A 15,011-nucleotide genomic window follows, 5' to 3' on the forward strand; every position below is an offset into this window, starting at 1 on the left:
ACACACATACACACTTATATACAAACATGCACGCACACATACACACACATACACACATGCATACACGCACATACACACATATACAAACATGCATGCACACACATACATACACATACACACACACACACACACACCCCAGTCCCCACCTTTTCCAGCCCCGAGTTTTCTCGGTCCCTTTAGTTAACTCATCTACAGAGTAAGAATGGCGTCCTCTACAATCACAGGGTAACTGGAGGTTTGAATGGAGCAGAACCCACCTAAGGTCACACTTATCTCCTATCTCCAGTCTTAGCCCATGACATTGACTATTTGCTAAACAAGGCATCCCAACTAGAAATGCTAGAGTACTTCCTTATTTTTATTTTTTCTATTCAAAAGAAATAATTTTAGAAGCACTCTCTTTTTCTCCCTCCCAACACAGAGAGTAGCCCATTCTCCAGTCTCCCAATTTTATCTGCAACTTCTAATTTAGCCAATTCCTGCTTTCTGGGCCACTTCTGGACTTTCTAGCACTTATTGCAAGTTGCTATTATAAATTCAACTGTTGCTGGACCCGTGTGCTACCTGCTCACTCTCTAGAAGGCAAACTGTATGAAGACTTCATGTTTTCTTCATGGTGTCTCCCCATCAAACAGCACAATGCTTCAAACGTCTCGATTCACTGTTGGTGCTCAGTATTTACAAGTGGATCCATAAGCCCATTTCTTCATCATTTTCTAACTTCTGTCACAGTCCCATGCCCCCACCTTAAAGAGATTCAGGCCTTCCTTCTTGACCCCCGTGCCCCACCAATCATTGGTCTATTTTTACCCTGTATTTCCTGACATGTTTCTCAAGCAAACGGTATGCGCTGGCTGCTGCCTGCCCTCCCCACCTCCTCCCACTGCAATCTGGCTCCTCATCATGAAGGCACTGAAACAACGCTGCAAGCAGCCATCGGTGCCTTCTGCTACCAAACCCTGCACCATGTGCCATCCCCCTGCGCATGACGAACCCTAACTACCCCTCTCACTCCCCTGAAATCACCGCTCCTCCCACCCTTCAGAAATAGCTTCTCTGTCTCTGATTTCCGCAAACTGTCTACATTGTGCTGTCTTCCCTGGACTATTGACGGTTTCACTGTCACTTCTGGGCATCTGACTCAAGATCATGCCCCTCCGGCTTTAGCTGCTCCCTAGACCCACAGACGTACATACTATACTGCCGCTGCATTCTGTGATCTAAACCCAAGGTTTCAGCTTTCTTCCAGTGTGACTTTTCCAGCTAAACCTATGCATGGTCCTTCTATTACCCTCAGATATGAAGAACCCCAAATTCCTGTTACTCTTGTCATGCTGTTCTTATGCATGCAAATCCACCAGAACCAGGCTCTTGTACTCAGGAGTTCCCTGTGTCTTCCCTCACAAGCATATTCTGGGTACACTGACCTCCTCTTCTTCAGCCAGGCATCCCTTACAGCCCTCACTGTGCCTCCACCCCTGCTTCACTGACTGGAATGTCTGACTTCGCCAAAGTTCTATTTGATGCTGTGGAAAGATAAACACCTCCAGGTGAATAGTTTTTTTCTTTCCTCCTCTGCAGTTCTGGTTATTTTTACCTACAATTTTGTTGCAAAGTAATTTCCATATATCCAAGTTTTTTCTTAGGCCATAAGCACCCCAAGTTATGCATCTTAGGATTCCTAGATCATAAATCCACTGCCTGGATCTCGAGTATTGTTCAACACATGCTAGTGGAATGCTATTACCTTGCCACCAATTGTTTGTAACTTGACATGTAAGCATAGAGTGACCGCACCCTCTCTCTCCGGCTTCAGTTCTCACCACATAAGTGTTCTGCATCCTCTGACTGCCACCCTCATAATTAAGTTGCTGTATTGCTTATTCTGCTGACATTGTGGCTCCTTGCACTAGATGTAAAGATTCCTGAAGACAAGTCCACTGTTTTCTTCAACACTATTCCCAGATCCTCAGAGCATAGCACACAGTAGGTCCTTGGGGTTACTTATTGGATGAAGAAGCACGCCTTTCTTCATTCCACCCACTTATTTCTCTTATTTATGTTGCACTCATTTAGGGATTTAACCTGAAATAATGCACCCTGATATCATACATAAGTATTATAGGTATTACTGGCGTGTGTTTGGTGGCTATTGTAGGTATTGTTGCATGGAACCATGGCACACCAGAGTTAGGAGAAAGAATCTACTTACAGGTAACCCACAACTGGATAGAAGGATGTAAGAGACTCACAGAGGCAACAGCTAGTTTGTTGGTGGTGGTGTTGTTATGCTGTGTTAAATCTTTTTCTCTGTATGGATGTTTTAACTGCATGTATATCTATCTATCTGTGCACCCCGAGTGTGCTTGATGCTCACAGAGACCAGAAGAAGTCATCAGATTTTCTTAGAATTAGAGTTACAGATGGTTGTGAGTCATCGTGTAGATGCTGAGAATCAAGCCAGTGTCCTCCTAAAAACAGGCAGAGCTCTTAACCACTAAGCCCCTAACCCATAGCTTTTGGTTCTTTAAGATCCTTTCAGGAGATGAATTATAAAATTCCACAGAGCTAGAATCTGATCTCCAACCCCTCAAAGGTCCCTATAATACCTGTAGACAGTATTACTACTTCAACTATTAACACAATATCTATGGCTCTCACAATTTCACATATCACCTCCATCCACAAAGACAAAAGCAGGCCATCACTTACACCAGAAATTCATTTGGCTTTCTGACCATCGAAGAAAACACCTTTTGGCCTTCAACAACCATTAAACAATCCTCAGTGGAAGAATCAACCCTGGGAGGCCGTGTTACCCCAGGGAGCCTTGCTACTTTCCTTTCCTCATATCATAGTAACCTCTGCCCACTGCTTGGAAACCCCATACCAGCACTCCAAAGAGAGGCTATCAGTGTCCTCCTTCCCCCAGGACTTGGCCTAGATACATCGTACCTGGCAATCTCACACCGCGGACAATGCAGTACAGTGATACCCTCTCCTCCTGCCAACCAGGGAGGTAGCTGGACACAGTTTCACATGCACACCCAAGATGGAGATGCAGAGAATCATGAGACACGGTCAGCATAGGCGCTAACCCTTGCTATGTGGAAACAGAGGTTGTGGCTTTTCTCTTAGTGCTTGCATGATTTCAGCAAAATACCTCCTTAAGTCCGTTTCCCATCTGTGAAATGGGAACCGATGTGGCCTGCCCCAGAGAAGGGCACTGCAGACCAAAGGGGAAGGGAAGATACTAGCAGTTTTCAAATTCTCACTCTTCTCCCTTTAACTCCTTAGTAAGGCTGTGATGATTCCGTTCCTGGGAGTGTTCAGATATTCTCTTAGTTGACTTTTTTTGTTAGATTTCCTATTAGGATACAACTTTGACCCAGGGAGAAATTGAAAAAAAAAATGGTGGGGACAAAGCCCTGCTGTCCACTCACAGTGGGGAACACTGACCCCTGAGAAGCAATTAAGCTACAGAAATCCCAGAGGAAAAGCACTGAGTGCTTGCTCGCCTTGGGTGCTGGCCACACATTCTTTGAAGCTCAGGGCAATACCGGGAGGCGTGTATTATTACTCTCCACAGGAGCACGCGGAGCCCCTGGTTCCTGGACCTGGCACCTGAGGGCCCGTGGGCAAACCAGAACCAGGTGTGAATAATTAGGGGTACTTTCTCTGGAGGACACAGGGTCAAGTCAACAGAGACTGAGAAGGAGAGGGAAGTGGGTCATCCTCTATAAAGAAGGCTTCAGGCAGTTGGAGAGAAAACAAAGGGAGGTCTGAGGAGGCTCTGGGGGAGATGGCACAACAGGGGGTTGCTCTGGGACAGTGTTTCCAGCCGCTGATCAGATAAGAGGTCTAGTTCCTATAACAGACATATGCCTGTGACTTTAAAAGCTAAATTAAAATAACTTGGTCTTGTATGAATATTCAGCCCAATGGGGAAGGAAGTTTACAAACAAAACTCCTCTTGTTAGAAAAACTCCAGCCCAGGAGAATCACCCCATACACTTTTCATGTTTTCCTCTTCTTTTTCTCAGTGACTAGTCAAAGGATGTAACGCATCACAGAAGTGCATCCAAAGAAGCCACAGGTCATATCAAGAACACACACACAGCCACTAACAATACAGGAAAGCCATCCTAGGTGAATAGTCAGAGTCTGCGGCAGGCTAGTCTAAGTAGAGATTCCGAGTGCACTCCAGACAGAGGCCAAAGTTGTGTAGGCTGTCAGCGAGCTAGAGACAGGGCATCTGCCAGTGACAGAAACCAGGAACAAGAGCAGTAAGGACAAGATTGTCCAAAGAGCCTTCACGACCCAGGGCATGTGAGCTAGCTGCCTCAGAATCAGTCCTTGGCTTGTTCTGAAGGTTGAGACAACAGAGAACAGTCAGTAGGGGAGATGGGAACAGCAGCGAAAATCTCAGATTCCTGGCCAGAGTGGAGCCTCATGCTATGACATCTATGGACAAGAATGCCCCTCCCCTCCCATCTCTCCTAAGTATGAAAAGGATCATCCTTTCTTTGATTCCAGCAGAAAGTGGGCAGTGCCTGCTTAACAATGTAGAACTTACCTTGAACAAATTAGGAAAGATTTTTCACATGTCATCCTAGGTCCAAAACCTGAGGAGGCCAGAACTGGGACCTATAAACCTAAAGTAAGGTGGGGCCAATCAACCTTCTAGAACACTGGACGAATGTTTCCCCAGGAATATGATGGAAACTCGAGGTTTAAGTTAGGTCATGATAGGAAATGTCTATAATTTCGAAAGAGAGTTGCATCAAGCATATCAAAAGATCACATTCCGTTACATTTTGTTACAAGTTCATCTTTACTCTGAACATGCTATTCTCACGGTGACTCTATCATTTCTCTTGTTGTTTTACCCCAGAGCCATTTTGCCTTTGCTCTCTGACATCACATTAAAAGATGGCAACAAGCAGACCCCAGCCTTGGCTCCATCAGAGTCACCTAAGAGATGCCAGTGCCAGTCCATGCCAAGGGTTCCAGTCCAGCTGCCTGGACTGGGGTTGGAAACAGAACGTGAAACTATGTACGCTGAGGGATGGGAATATTGACTGAAGTTTCTGTCCCACCTGGTCCCGCAGCCGTTCAGTCCCAAAGAAACACACAGAAGCTTATATTAATTCTAAGCTGTATGACTTATTAGCTCAGGCTTACTATTAGCTAGCTCTTCCAACTTAAATTAACCCATAATTCTTATCTACGTTTAGCCACATGCTTTGGTACCTTTTCTCAGTGCAGCATCTTCATCTTGCTTCCTCTGCATCTTGCTGGTGACTGCGTCTCTGCCTTTCTTCTTCCCAGAATTCTCCTAGTCTGGTTGCCCCTCCTATACTTCCTGTCTGGCTACTGGCCAATCAGTGTTTTATTAAACCAATATAAATGACAAATCTGTATAGTGTATATGATGGGAACCAGCAGGTTTCTGGTTCAAAACCCCAAGCGCTTTATGATAGTCATCAGAATGCAGATGATGCACTATGAAGAAATCAAGCAGCCTAAAATGTATGCCATGTATGCTTCCAAACACCATTTTCACCATACCCCATAACTTCTACACTATACTTTCTTTTATATTATTTTTAATTTATTCCAATTTATACATAAATTTATTTTTAAAAATAATGGATTGGAGGTAAAAGCCCAGTGGTGAAGAGGGCTAGAAAGACAGCTCAGTCTTTAAAATGTTTGATTTGCAAGCATGAGAACCTGAGTTTGGATCCCCAGAAGGCATAGACAAAAAGCAATACACAGTGGCACATGCTTATAATTCCAGCACTGGGTAGGCATATGGCAGGAGGAAACCTGGAGGTCACTGGCCACCCAGCCTAGCCTACTCAGAGAGTTTCAGGCTGAATACAAAACCCTGTCTCAAAAAAATAAATAAATAAAAGGAAAGAATGAAATGAAAAGAGAAAAATCTCAACTCTTAAGGAACAGCAACCAACGTTGACCTATGACCTCTATAAGCACACATGCACAATAAAGAGAGAGAAAGCCCACAAGAAAAGGCATGACACTGAAGAGAAAGAGGAATTCAAAGTTAGAGAGCAGGAAAAGGAGAGGGAGAGGAGGGTGCAATGGCCCAGCCTGGGGGTCAAAATTGGCAGAAATTTGGAGATGGACTGGAAAGTAGCAGGCAAGCTGTGGGCAATGGGGATACAGGTATCATGAGTGTGTTCTAGTGTACCAGGACAGAGAGAACAGGCATGAGGGGCAGAGGCTGAGGGGACGGGTAGGCTGGACAGGCAGACACCCGTGGCCCCAGGTTAAGGCAAGAAAGTTGGAAGGGTACAGAGAAGGCCGGAGTGAAAATGAGGAACACATAGGGTAGAAGAGTCCACATGGATGCATGCGGTAAGATGAAGCACAGGCAGCATAGCAGACTCGAACATTGGGAAGAATTAATATCCTCCATGCTAGAAGCTCAGCAACATCTGTAAATCACCAAAGATCACCACACGGGCTGGTGGTGGTAGACTTTCCCACATGCTGGTGAACCCTCACTAGACCCACCAGGTCCCTGCAGAAACACCAAAACTCAATACTAGCGAGGTTGCTTCTTGCACTTCTTATCTGCATGAGATTTTTTTCTCTCGTGGATGTCTCCATCATGGCAACTATCTCCTTAGCCAACATCTGTAAGCCCCCGAACCACAGGCAGTAGAATGGATAAAACACCAGGCAACACACACAGTAAAAACTGTGTCTGTTATTAATGAGACTAACTCATCCAAATGCAATGTCTGAGCAAACTGACGGTGCGTTATCACATAAACCCTCCTATGCAGCAAGTTAGGCTCTCGAAAACAATAGGCTTAGCTTTTAGGTCTTACCAATAGCTGAACAGTGGGGGGGGAGATGAAAAACGTGTCTATGGTAAGAAAGCCCACACAGTTGTTTTCTGAAGAGTTTATTTCTGCTCTGCGGTGTGTTCTGATGTTTCCCTCCTTTCAAGTGTGTAAGTCACAGACTCATTTCTTCTCCAGTTCAGCCAAGCACACAACTCAGGCTGGCAGACAGTTTTCCGGGCTAACATCATCATCCCCCACTCCTCTCAACTCTTATCCCCTCCTTGCCTTCCTGAGGCTTGTGACTTTCAAGATGACATAAAGCACAGCAATAGCAAGGGAAAGATAAAATCCTAAAACAGATGAAAGGAGCTAAATTCTGTTTCCCTAGAGATCTGAGGGAAATTTGTTCACTGCTCTGCGAGGTAGGTTCATCACTCATTAATTCATTAATTCACTCATCCAACTAATATTTACTGAGCATTTCCCATGAGCTAGCTCAGTCCGCAAAACATGCCATTTCCTACGCAATGCTGGCTAACATTACTATATTTGCTATAGAGAAAAATCTTGCTTGAATGTGGATATATGTCATGTGGACATATTGTTCATAATACTGTACTGTCCATCAGCTAAAACTGAGTGCCAGGAGCAATGTCCAACCCATGACAGCCTGGAAATCAGATTCCCTAAACAGTCTGGATCTTCACATTAAGGAACTCCCTACAGACACTGTGTACAGGAATGACCATGAGCCTATGCATCATGGCCAAATGTGAAATACACAGATACACGATTCTGGAAGCCAGTTTATGCTTTCTAAGGGATCCATCAGTCCGTAAATTCACTACTGTGAGATGCTTTTACAGGAACGAATACGTTCCCTGCAAACTCTATGGTGTGGGTATTATTAATCTTCCCTTTCATAAGCCAAGACTAATGAGCCAAGGACAGATTATTTATTCAAGGACCCTTAGAAAGTAATGAAGCTAGCACCTGAAACAAGTGTGCAGTTCATGGATTCCAGCATTTTATGGAAATTGAAAATAAATTATTATTACCATGGCTTATATGTTGGCGTCTACTTTCTTCTTTAAATTGGTGTGATATGCTAATCTGAACATGGCCTCTGTTCACACAACTATAAAAGCTCTCTACGCCACTAGCAATCCCTCAGCAGCGTACTCAGCTCGGGGTTGTTGCATGCCACCTGTTCCTGTCTTTCCTAGGACACCTGCAGGAGAGCAGGGACTAGTGTGCCTTAACAGTCAGGGGTATTCTGCTCACAGGCAATGGGATGGGTAGTTCATCTGCAGCCTCTCACTTACCCCCACAACAACCACTTAAATCGGCACCACGACCATAGGCATCTCTTTATACAAGGAAGGAGACAGACATTGCAGGGTACTAACTTCCCTGAGATCACACAGCAAAGGGTGGCTCTCTTACCCCTCCCCAGTCTGGGATCCCTACCAGCACAAAGTTCTGGCTCCCTTCTCAATCCTCATCTCAAGTCTGGCTTCCCATGGGTGTTTCTCAGTGCTAGCGAAAGCCTGCTTCCCTAGTGTGCTGGCTTGGGTTCCTCCTTCTTTGATTTCTCCCCCGGATAAGGCCCTGGTACATCTGTTCTGGGCAGCTCTGCTTCCCCCTAACATTTGCCTCCTGGAATACCTGAGACGACCCCTAATTGGGGAGGGGCAGTTTGGGGTAGGTAGTAGAGCTTTTTCAAGACCATATCGTTCATCAGAGATTTTTGTCTCACTCTCGCCAAAACTTCTTAAAGGAGCCGGAGCTCTCAAATGCAACATTCAACATTTTATAAACCAATTACTACACAAAGCTCACAGTGGCCTTTCTTTACAGTGGAAGGTCTGGACTTGGAAGATACTACCGGGAGATTTGATTACATTAATAAATGAGGGTGAAATGAATTAAGGTCAGAGTAATTTGAAAAGTCAAGCTGTCTGTCTCTTTTCCTTTTCATAACCACAAATTCTGCACAGGATCTGTGTCTGTAGACAGTCCACAAAGGGAGCTGTCCCCAGGAAAAGTGCTGTAACTCCATCATGCCAAGATGCAGTTAAAGGGGAGGAACTTCGCATTTACTAAGCACCTAGTGAGCACACTGGCTATGATGGTATGTCTTACATGCAGAGATTAAGGAATTCGTGCATGGTAAGGCAGAGAGATCCCAGAACGCCCATTTCTCAGATGGGGAAACAAGCTCAGATGAATACACAAATCCATGTAAAGTCACAGAACTGGGCTGAGACAGAAGTCTGCATAGGGATGCCCCAGCTTCCGCTGCAGGGACTAGACTCCTCTCTGCATCACTCCTCAGATGCTGGAGAGCCCCACAAGACAGCTTATGTTGCCGGACTATAACACTGAGCCTGGAGGAAAACCCAGCAAGAAACATGATTGTGCTATACAGCTGCTGCCCCAAAGGCTCTGTGCTCCCCATCTCCAGCTGGGTCACACGTGTCCCCAGAAAAGCAACCTTTCTTTTATCTTCCACGGTTTGCTCCCTGCTGTTGCTCCATGCCTTCTTCTTCCTTTTCTTCCCCCACTTCCCTTTTTCCGTGTCTATGTCCCTCTCACACACACATGCTTCTACACATACACCCATACACAGACAGACGCACGACCAGATACGCACTCAGGATACCTCGATCCAGCAGCCGAAGCAAGCGGAGATACCAAAGATACCACTGGTCCCAGAAGCGGTCCGTCATCCCACCCTGAACTCATCCTTCACAGCCAGTCTCCAGGGCAGAGCCTCATCCCACCACCACCACCGACCGACCGACTCAAGGCCAGATCCGCTGATGTTGGGCTCACACGCAGCCTGCTCTAAGCAAATGCCTGCCTACAAAGACAGCCACCAGTCCTCCCACACAGAGGCTGACTGTGCCGGGAGCCCGTTTCACAGCAACAAAGGAGCAAGTGCAGAACAACGCCTGTGCAGACTAAGCCTGCATGGACCCCAGGGAAGGCTGGAGTTGCGGGGGGAGGGGGGAGTCAGTGAGGGCTCTTGCACAGTAACGAGGTTTGAGGTAGCCCTTGAAATGAAAATCAACAGACAAGGCCACCGTTAAAATTTCATTCTAGTATCTCCTACCATACTGGCTTCCTGCACCTCCCACACAGAGGCCAGAGGCTCTTCCAATAGGACGATGAATGGGAAGCCAGACGCTCAGCCATTCTGGACTGTAGAACTAGTCCAAAAAGTCCAAAAAGTCCATCTGCCTCACTGCGAGACCTCAGGTACTCTCCATCCAAGACTGCTAGACCCTCACAACCAGAAAAGGGCTTGTTGCTCCTTTCTTCCTCCTGCCTCTCACAGATCCTATTAGAGAGACAACGTGGGATCTGAGGTGCTGCATTCAAGTTCAAATCCCAGTTCCTACTTAACACCTCCTGGCCTTGAGCAAGCTACTTCAGTCCTTCTGCCTCAACTCCCTGGGGAAGACCAGTATTTGCTTTACAGAGGAACTGGGAGGCTCAGTGCATAGGAGGGAAGCCCCTGGCATCACCGGAGAGTGAAGTAGACAAAAAGTGCCCTCCGACCTTCTCCTCTGCCCTTAGAACCTTGGTCCCTGTACCTCTCACCCTTCAGTCCTTATCTGGGCCTCTGCTCCAACACCTCCTGCCAGAGCCTGTTCTCTCCATGCCCCTTCTCAGGGCCAAACCCTAAAGTTTCCAAAGTCTGACTGAAACACCACAAACGACACAGAATCTGGGCAGCCTCCCTGATCTCCCTCCTTTGTATGTCTTTTCAAACTACTTCCTCCCTGGTTTAAGAAACTTTTCCCTTACTGGACCATCAACTGCATGGGGTTCGGATCTGATCCTTAACCATCCTTGGGTCCTCCAAAGCACCTGACACAGTGCCTTATCTCAGAAGCATTAAGTCAACAAACACGGGATTCCAGGTAAGCCACGCCATCTTACCTGGATGGCAGGAGAAGTTTGCTACTGCACCCCAGCCTCCCAACACTATTTCAGGCTTCAAAAGGTGCAAGAGGAGGGGTGGAACGCTCTGTTCTCACCTGCCTCCAGACTGCTTAGCCAGCGAGCTGGCCACTTACACGAGAGGGCTGTCTTTCAGGTGGCAGGGTGTCCTGATGACAGAAATGAAAGCAGAGGGGACTCCAGGTCTGGAGCATCTCCATTTCAACAGCCATGTGCAAATCATTGCTCACAGTTTTGTTTAGCCTGGCCTCCACCCACCCTCCTGGCACCCACCCTCCTGGCCTCTATCGGGCAGCTGGAGAGAGGGGGGCTCCTCTAGCATCCACCATTCCTGGGACTCTAAGGTGAAATAGTTTGCATGTTTCTGAAGGACTCAGACTAGACAGGAGGCCTGTGGGGGAAGCTAGGAGAGAGGGAGGGAGTAGGTGAAGCCACAATTCTGCCCGCTGTCCCTACCCAGCATCCCTATTGCCTTAGCAGGCCTTCTTAAAGGGCAGCTGTGGGACACAGCAGAGTCCTCGCCGCCCAAGAGGCTACGGCTCTGTTACTGCAATTTTTTTACTGCCTTAAATGGACAAGAATCTTGTGAGTAGCTACCACAAGAATGCAAAGCCCCCTCCTCTCTCCAGCGAGAAATGACCGAGTTCTTCCCCTTTTGTGAATAACAAGAATCCCTTGCTCACACGTGACCAGAACTTTTTAGTTCACAGAGTACTTTCACATCTGTCAACTCCTTCAGGCCCAAACAACCCTGCAAGAATCACCTTCCCTGTCTGCAGAATGCCAGACCCATGTTCCAAGAAACTGAACAATTTACATCAAATGATGCATAGGTGTGACCTGCCTCCACATTGCAGAGGTCTCTGGGGCTCACTTCCAGAGCGAATGTAACACCTTTCCCTCATAATAGGGCCAGACTAACAGCAGCGCTTAAGAGGCAGGGCAGTGCCCCCATGCCACGCCACAGGCACGGGAGGGACAATGACCCGACAAACAGCCTTTGATATTGTGCCTTGGAACCTGGCTTATGGTTGCCCAGAGAGTACATCTCCAAATAAGAATGCCAAAGTCAAGCATGAACTGTGAGACTCCTTCCATGGCAGAAGACCTGGACAGAGGGGCTGTGAGGGAACAGCATCACCTAGGAAGCAGACAACCCTCATGCCCTTATAAGACCATGTGCAAACTGCAGCGCTCTCCGGGTGCTGATACTGGGCCTGGAAAAGGACGCTACCTCTGTCCTTTCCCTTACTGGGTTCCATTCTCCACAGAATAAAGACTGGTAAAGAACAGCATGGGTGTAAGCACTTCCCCCGCACACAGTGAACCCTGGGGCACAGCATCACCCATTGGGTCAAGCCCAGGAGGAACCCATTCAGTCTGGCATTCTACTTTTGGTTGGCTTCAACCCATTAAGCAGGGCTCCTTGGTGTCCCCCAGCCCACCACCGCTCATTTCTACTATTCCCACCGAGCCTCACAAGCCTTCCTTGAAAACAGCCATTCTAGAAGTTGAATAAAATGTTCCAAGAGACTGCTAGGATTGTCATTCAGCTGGAGAGCAATTAGAAAGAACAGGATATTGCCAGGACAGGGCCTTATTAGGTAGGGTTTTTGCTGTTGTTTTGTCTTAAACAATGATGACACGGTGGCTCCTTCTTTCATCATGGTCAAAGCAGGCACAGTCATTCCTGCCGGCATGGCTCCGTCAGCCCACTGCAGGCCAGCACCACCCAGCCACAGCAGAGAGCTGCTGCCTGCCCGGATGCCTGCAGTTACTTAGTGTCTTAACTGCGACGTGTTCCCTTCTTCCCAGTGTTCCTTCTTCCATTCTTGGCACCGCTCTCTCTCCATCTTTTCACCCGCCCTAGAGAAAAACACTGTGTTCCCAATCAGATAAAGCCAGCATTAAGTGGATGGAGCAGAAGGCAAGCAGCAGCGAGGGAGGAGAGAACCAATCACATCCCAAAGCTTTTCCGCTCACCTCCCAGGACAACTGGGACCACTGATGGCTCAGTAGCCCTAGCCACACTTCTCAGGCATGTGCCGCTAACTGGCAAGTGAAGACCACACAAGAGGTGGCCTAGCTGCTGGCGTCTGTGAACCAGAATGGAGACTGTTTACACGGTGTTCTCCTCCTACCCCACTCCAGGAAGGAGGCTCCGCCAGGCTGCCATTTTGCCCTGCAGTCTGCGCTTCAGCTGCAACATGAACCAAACGCTCTAGCAGACACCGTCCTCAGCCACCTCCCACGGCACTTCTGGCCCCTAAGCAATTAATTCCCGAGTGACAAATGGAAGTCAGCAGCAACAGCTCAGAAACTTTACCCGGAGAATGTCACAGGCACTTGCCAGTCTCTCCTAGGACAGTCCCGTGTCCCCAGGTGAACAGGCTCCTTGGGTCCACACACGAGGATGCTATCTTTAAAAAGTATCACCCAGACGCTGAAATTCAAGTCCACCTCTCCCAGGAGGCCTCTCCCAGCTAATCTCACCCGTTCTCATTCTGAGTCCTCAAACTTTAATGGGCAGCAGATTCACCTCCCAGAGGCCTGCATCTTTAACCAGCTGCCCTGGGTGACTCAGAGATGACTTGCCCTGGGTGACTTGTGTGCCCAATCGCTGCTCTCCTCCGTTCAGCACTAGCCCCACTGAAATAGTTTGATTGAATTCTACAAAGTACCCTGTCTGCTCACACACCCCAGGAGTCCAGGTCAGAGTGACTCTGAGTTCCCTGTCCTGGCAGGCTAAGGGAGATGTAGCGGAGGGCCACACAGGAAGGGCGAGACGCCATGTACCTTAGACCCAGAGCTGATCCTCAGCTCTCCACAGGTTTCAGAAGACATTGCCGCTGCCGGACCACTACAGATCTGTACAATGGCTTTAAACGTCACCTCAAATATTGGTCCACAGCAAGGAGGAGAGACCAGGGCTGATTAGCCTGCACTGTTCCTGCTTTTGTGTAGCTTTCCTGTCGCTCACCTCTGACCTCTGGGAGATCTTATCTCTCTCCCTTGACCTAGAAAGGTATCACAAAACCTCTTACTGCACTGGCTCAAACCACATAGTCAAGTAGAAGAAACTTGACCTCCCACCCTTTTCTGCCCTCCTAGCAAGCCACAAGACGCTTCACACTGCCCTGAATCTCCAGCTTCGCCACCCCCACAGCCACTGTTTCTCAGTCTTCTAGAGCCCCTCTCTTCTGGGTCCAGGTCCCTCTTGAGTAAGCCCCGTGTATCATGGTATGATAATCCGATCCCTTCTGTGGTATTTGTGATAACAGACTTTATACTAGGCCCTTAGGAGATCTTGACACTTGGGCCAGAGTGTGGCCTACAGTGAAGGATCAGACCCCACAGAGCTTTTCACCTAAATCTCCCAACCCTCCCAAATTCACTTTCCTAGTAAGACCATGATGACCTGGCAGACAGCCTTTCCTGAAACACCTATGTTAAAAGTGAAAGCCAAGCAACCTTGGAAACCAGCTTGGAACCCAAACCGAGGGGGCTTGTCTATCCAGAGGTCATGGTGACCTGAACTCCTTCGCAGCATGGCCCCTCCATCTCATTCCACTGAGAGCAGTTTCTTCACCCATGAAGGAACTGCTGTGGCTCCATGACCTGAGGACACCTTGAGGCAATGGGCTGCCTGCCTCATAGGTGGTGAGTTTTCTCTCTGCCACATTCCCAGCATCTGAGAGTCAGGAAGTTGAGGTTACCAATCACCGCCACAGAAAGCAAGCTCACACAGGCCCTTCAAGGAGTCTCTCGAGTCTCTCCCGTCTCTCTCATCTCACACCCTTCCTCATCTCCCCCAAACCCTTTTCAAGTTCTACCGTACCAATTCTATCCGAAAAACCAAAGCACCACACAGTTAACGCCACAGTTGGCAACTGTGAGCAGAAAGCACAACAGGATGAAAAGAAGCTCACTCTTCCCCCAAAGAAACACTAAATTTTGGTTAGCATATATCTAAAGCCAACATTTTTAAAAAATATTCTCTGAGAAATTTCTCCTTTTAAAGTGTATAACATTTGTATGAGAAAACCCGCAATTAAATCAGAGATAAATACCTTAGTATTTACATGCATGCACCATCTAAGGTAATTTGAATATCTTGGTTCTTATTTTCTTTATTTTTACTTTTTCTAATTAATTGTGTGTATGTGTATGCACGCATGAACCTGTGTGTCTCAGAGGACAGCATGCATGCACGTGGGT

At 47.5% G+C, this 15,011-nt stretch overlaps 1 protein-coding gene across 12 annotated transcripts in view; it reads right to left on the reverse strand.

Moving 5' to 3' along the window:
- Kalrn (kalirin RhoGEF kinase) overlaps positions 1 to 15,011 on the reverse strand; it is a 609,827-nt gene that overhangs the window by 542,110 nt on the left and 52,706 nt on the right. For 3 of the 12 annotated variants that reach the window (XM_026785741.1, XM_026785735.1, XM_013351297.2), the window contains exon 1: positions 9,478 to 9,788. The exons of 1 other annotated variant lie outside the window; for it this stretch is intronic. In XM_026785741.1, coding sequence (XP_026641542.1) covers positions 9,478 to 9,553 — 76 coding nt within the window. In that variant the 5' untranslated portion in view covers positions 9,554 to 9,788. Of the gene's footprint in view, positions 1 to 9,477; positions 9,790 to 15,011 lie in introns of those variants that run through there. 8 more of the 12 variants (XM_026785747.1, XM_026785740.1, XM_026785765.1 and 5 more) reach the window with 5 other exon arrangements.

Source organism: Microtus ochrogaster, chromosome 2 (genome assembly GCF_000317375.1).
Source record: "Microtus ochrogaster isolate Prairie Vole_2 chromosome 2, MicOch1.0, whole genome shotgun sequence".
Classification (NCBI taxonomy): domain Eukaryota; kingdom Metazoa; phylum Chordata; class Mammalia; order Rodentia; family Cricetidae; genus Microtus; species Microtus ochrogaster.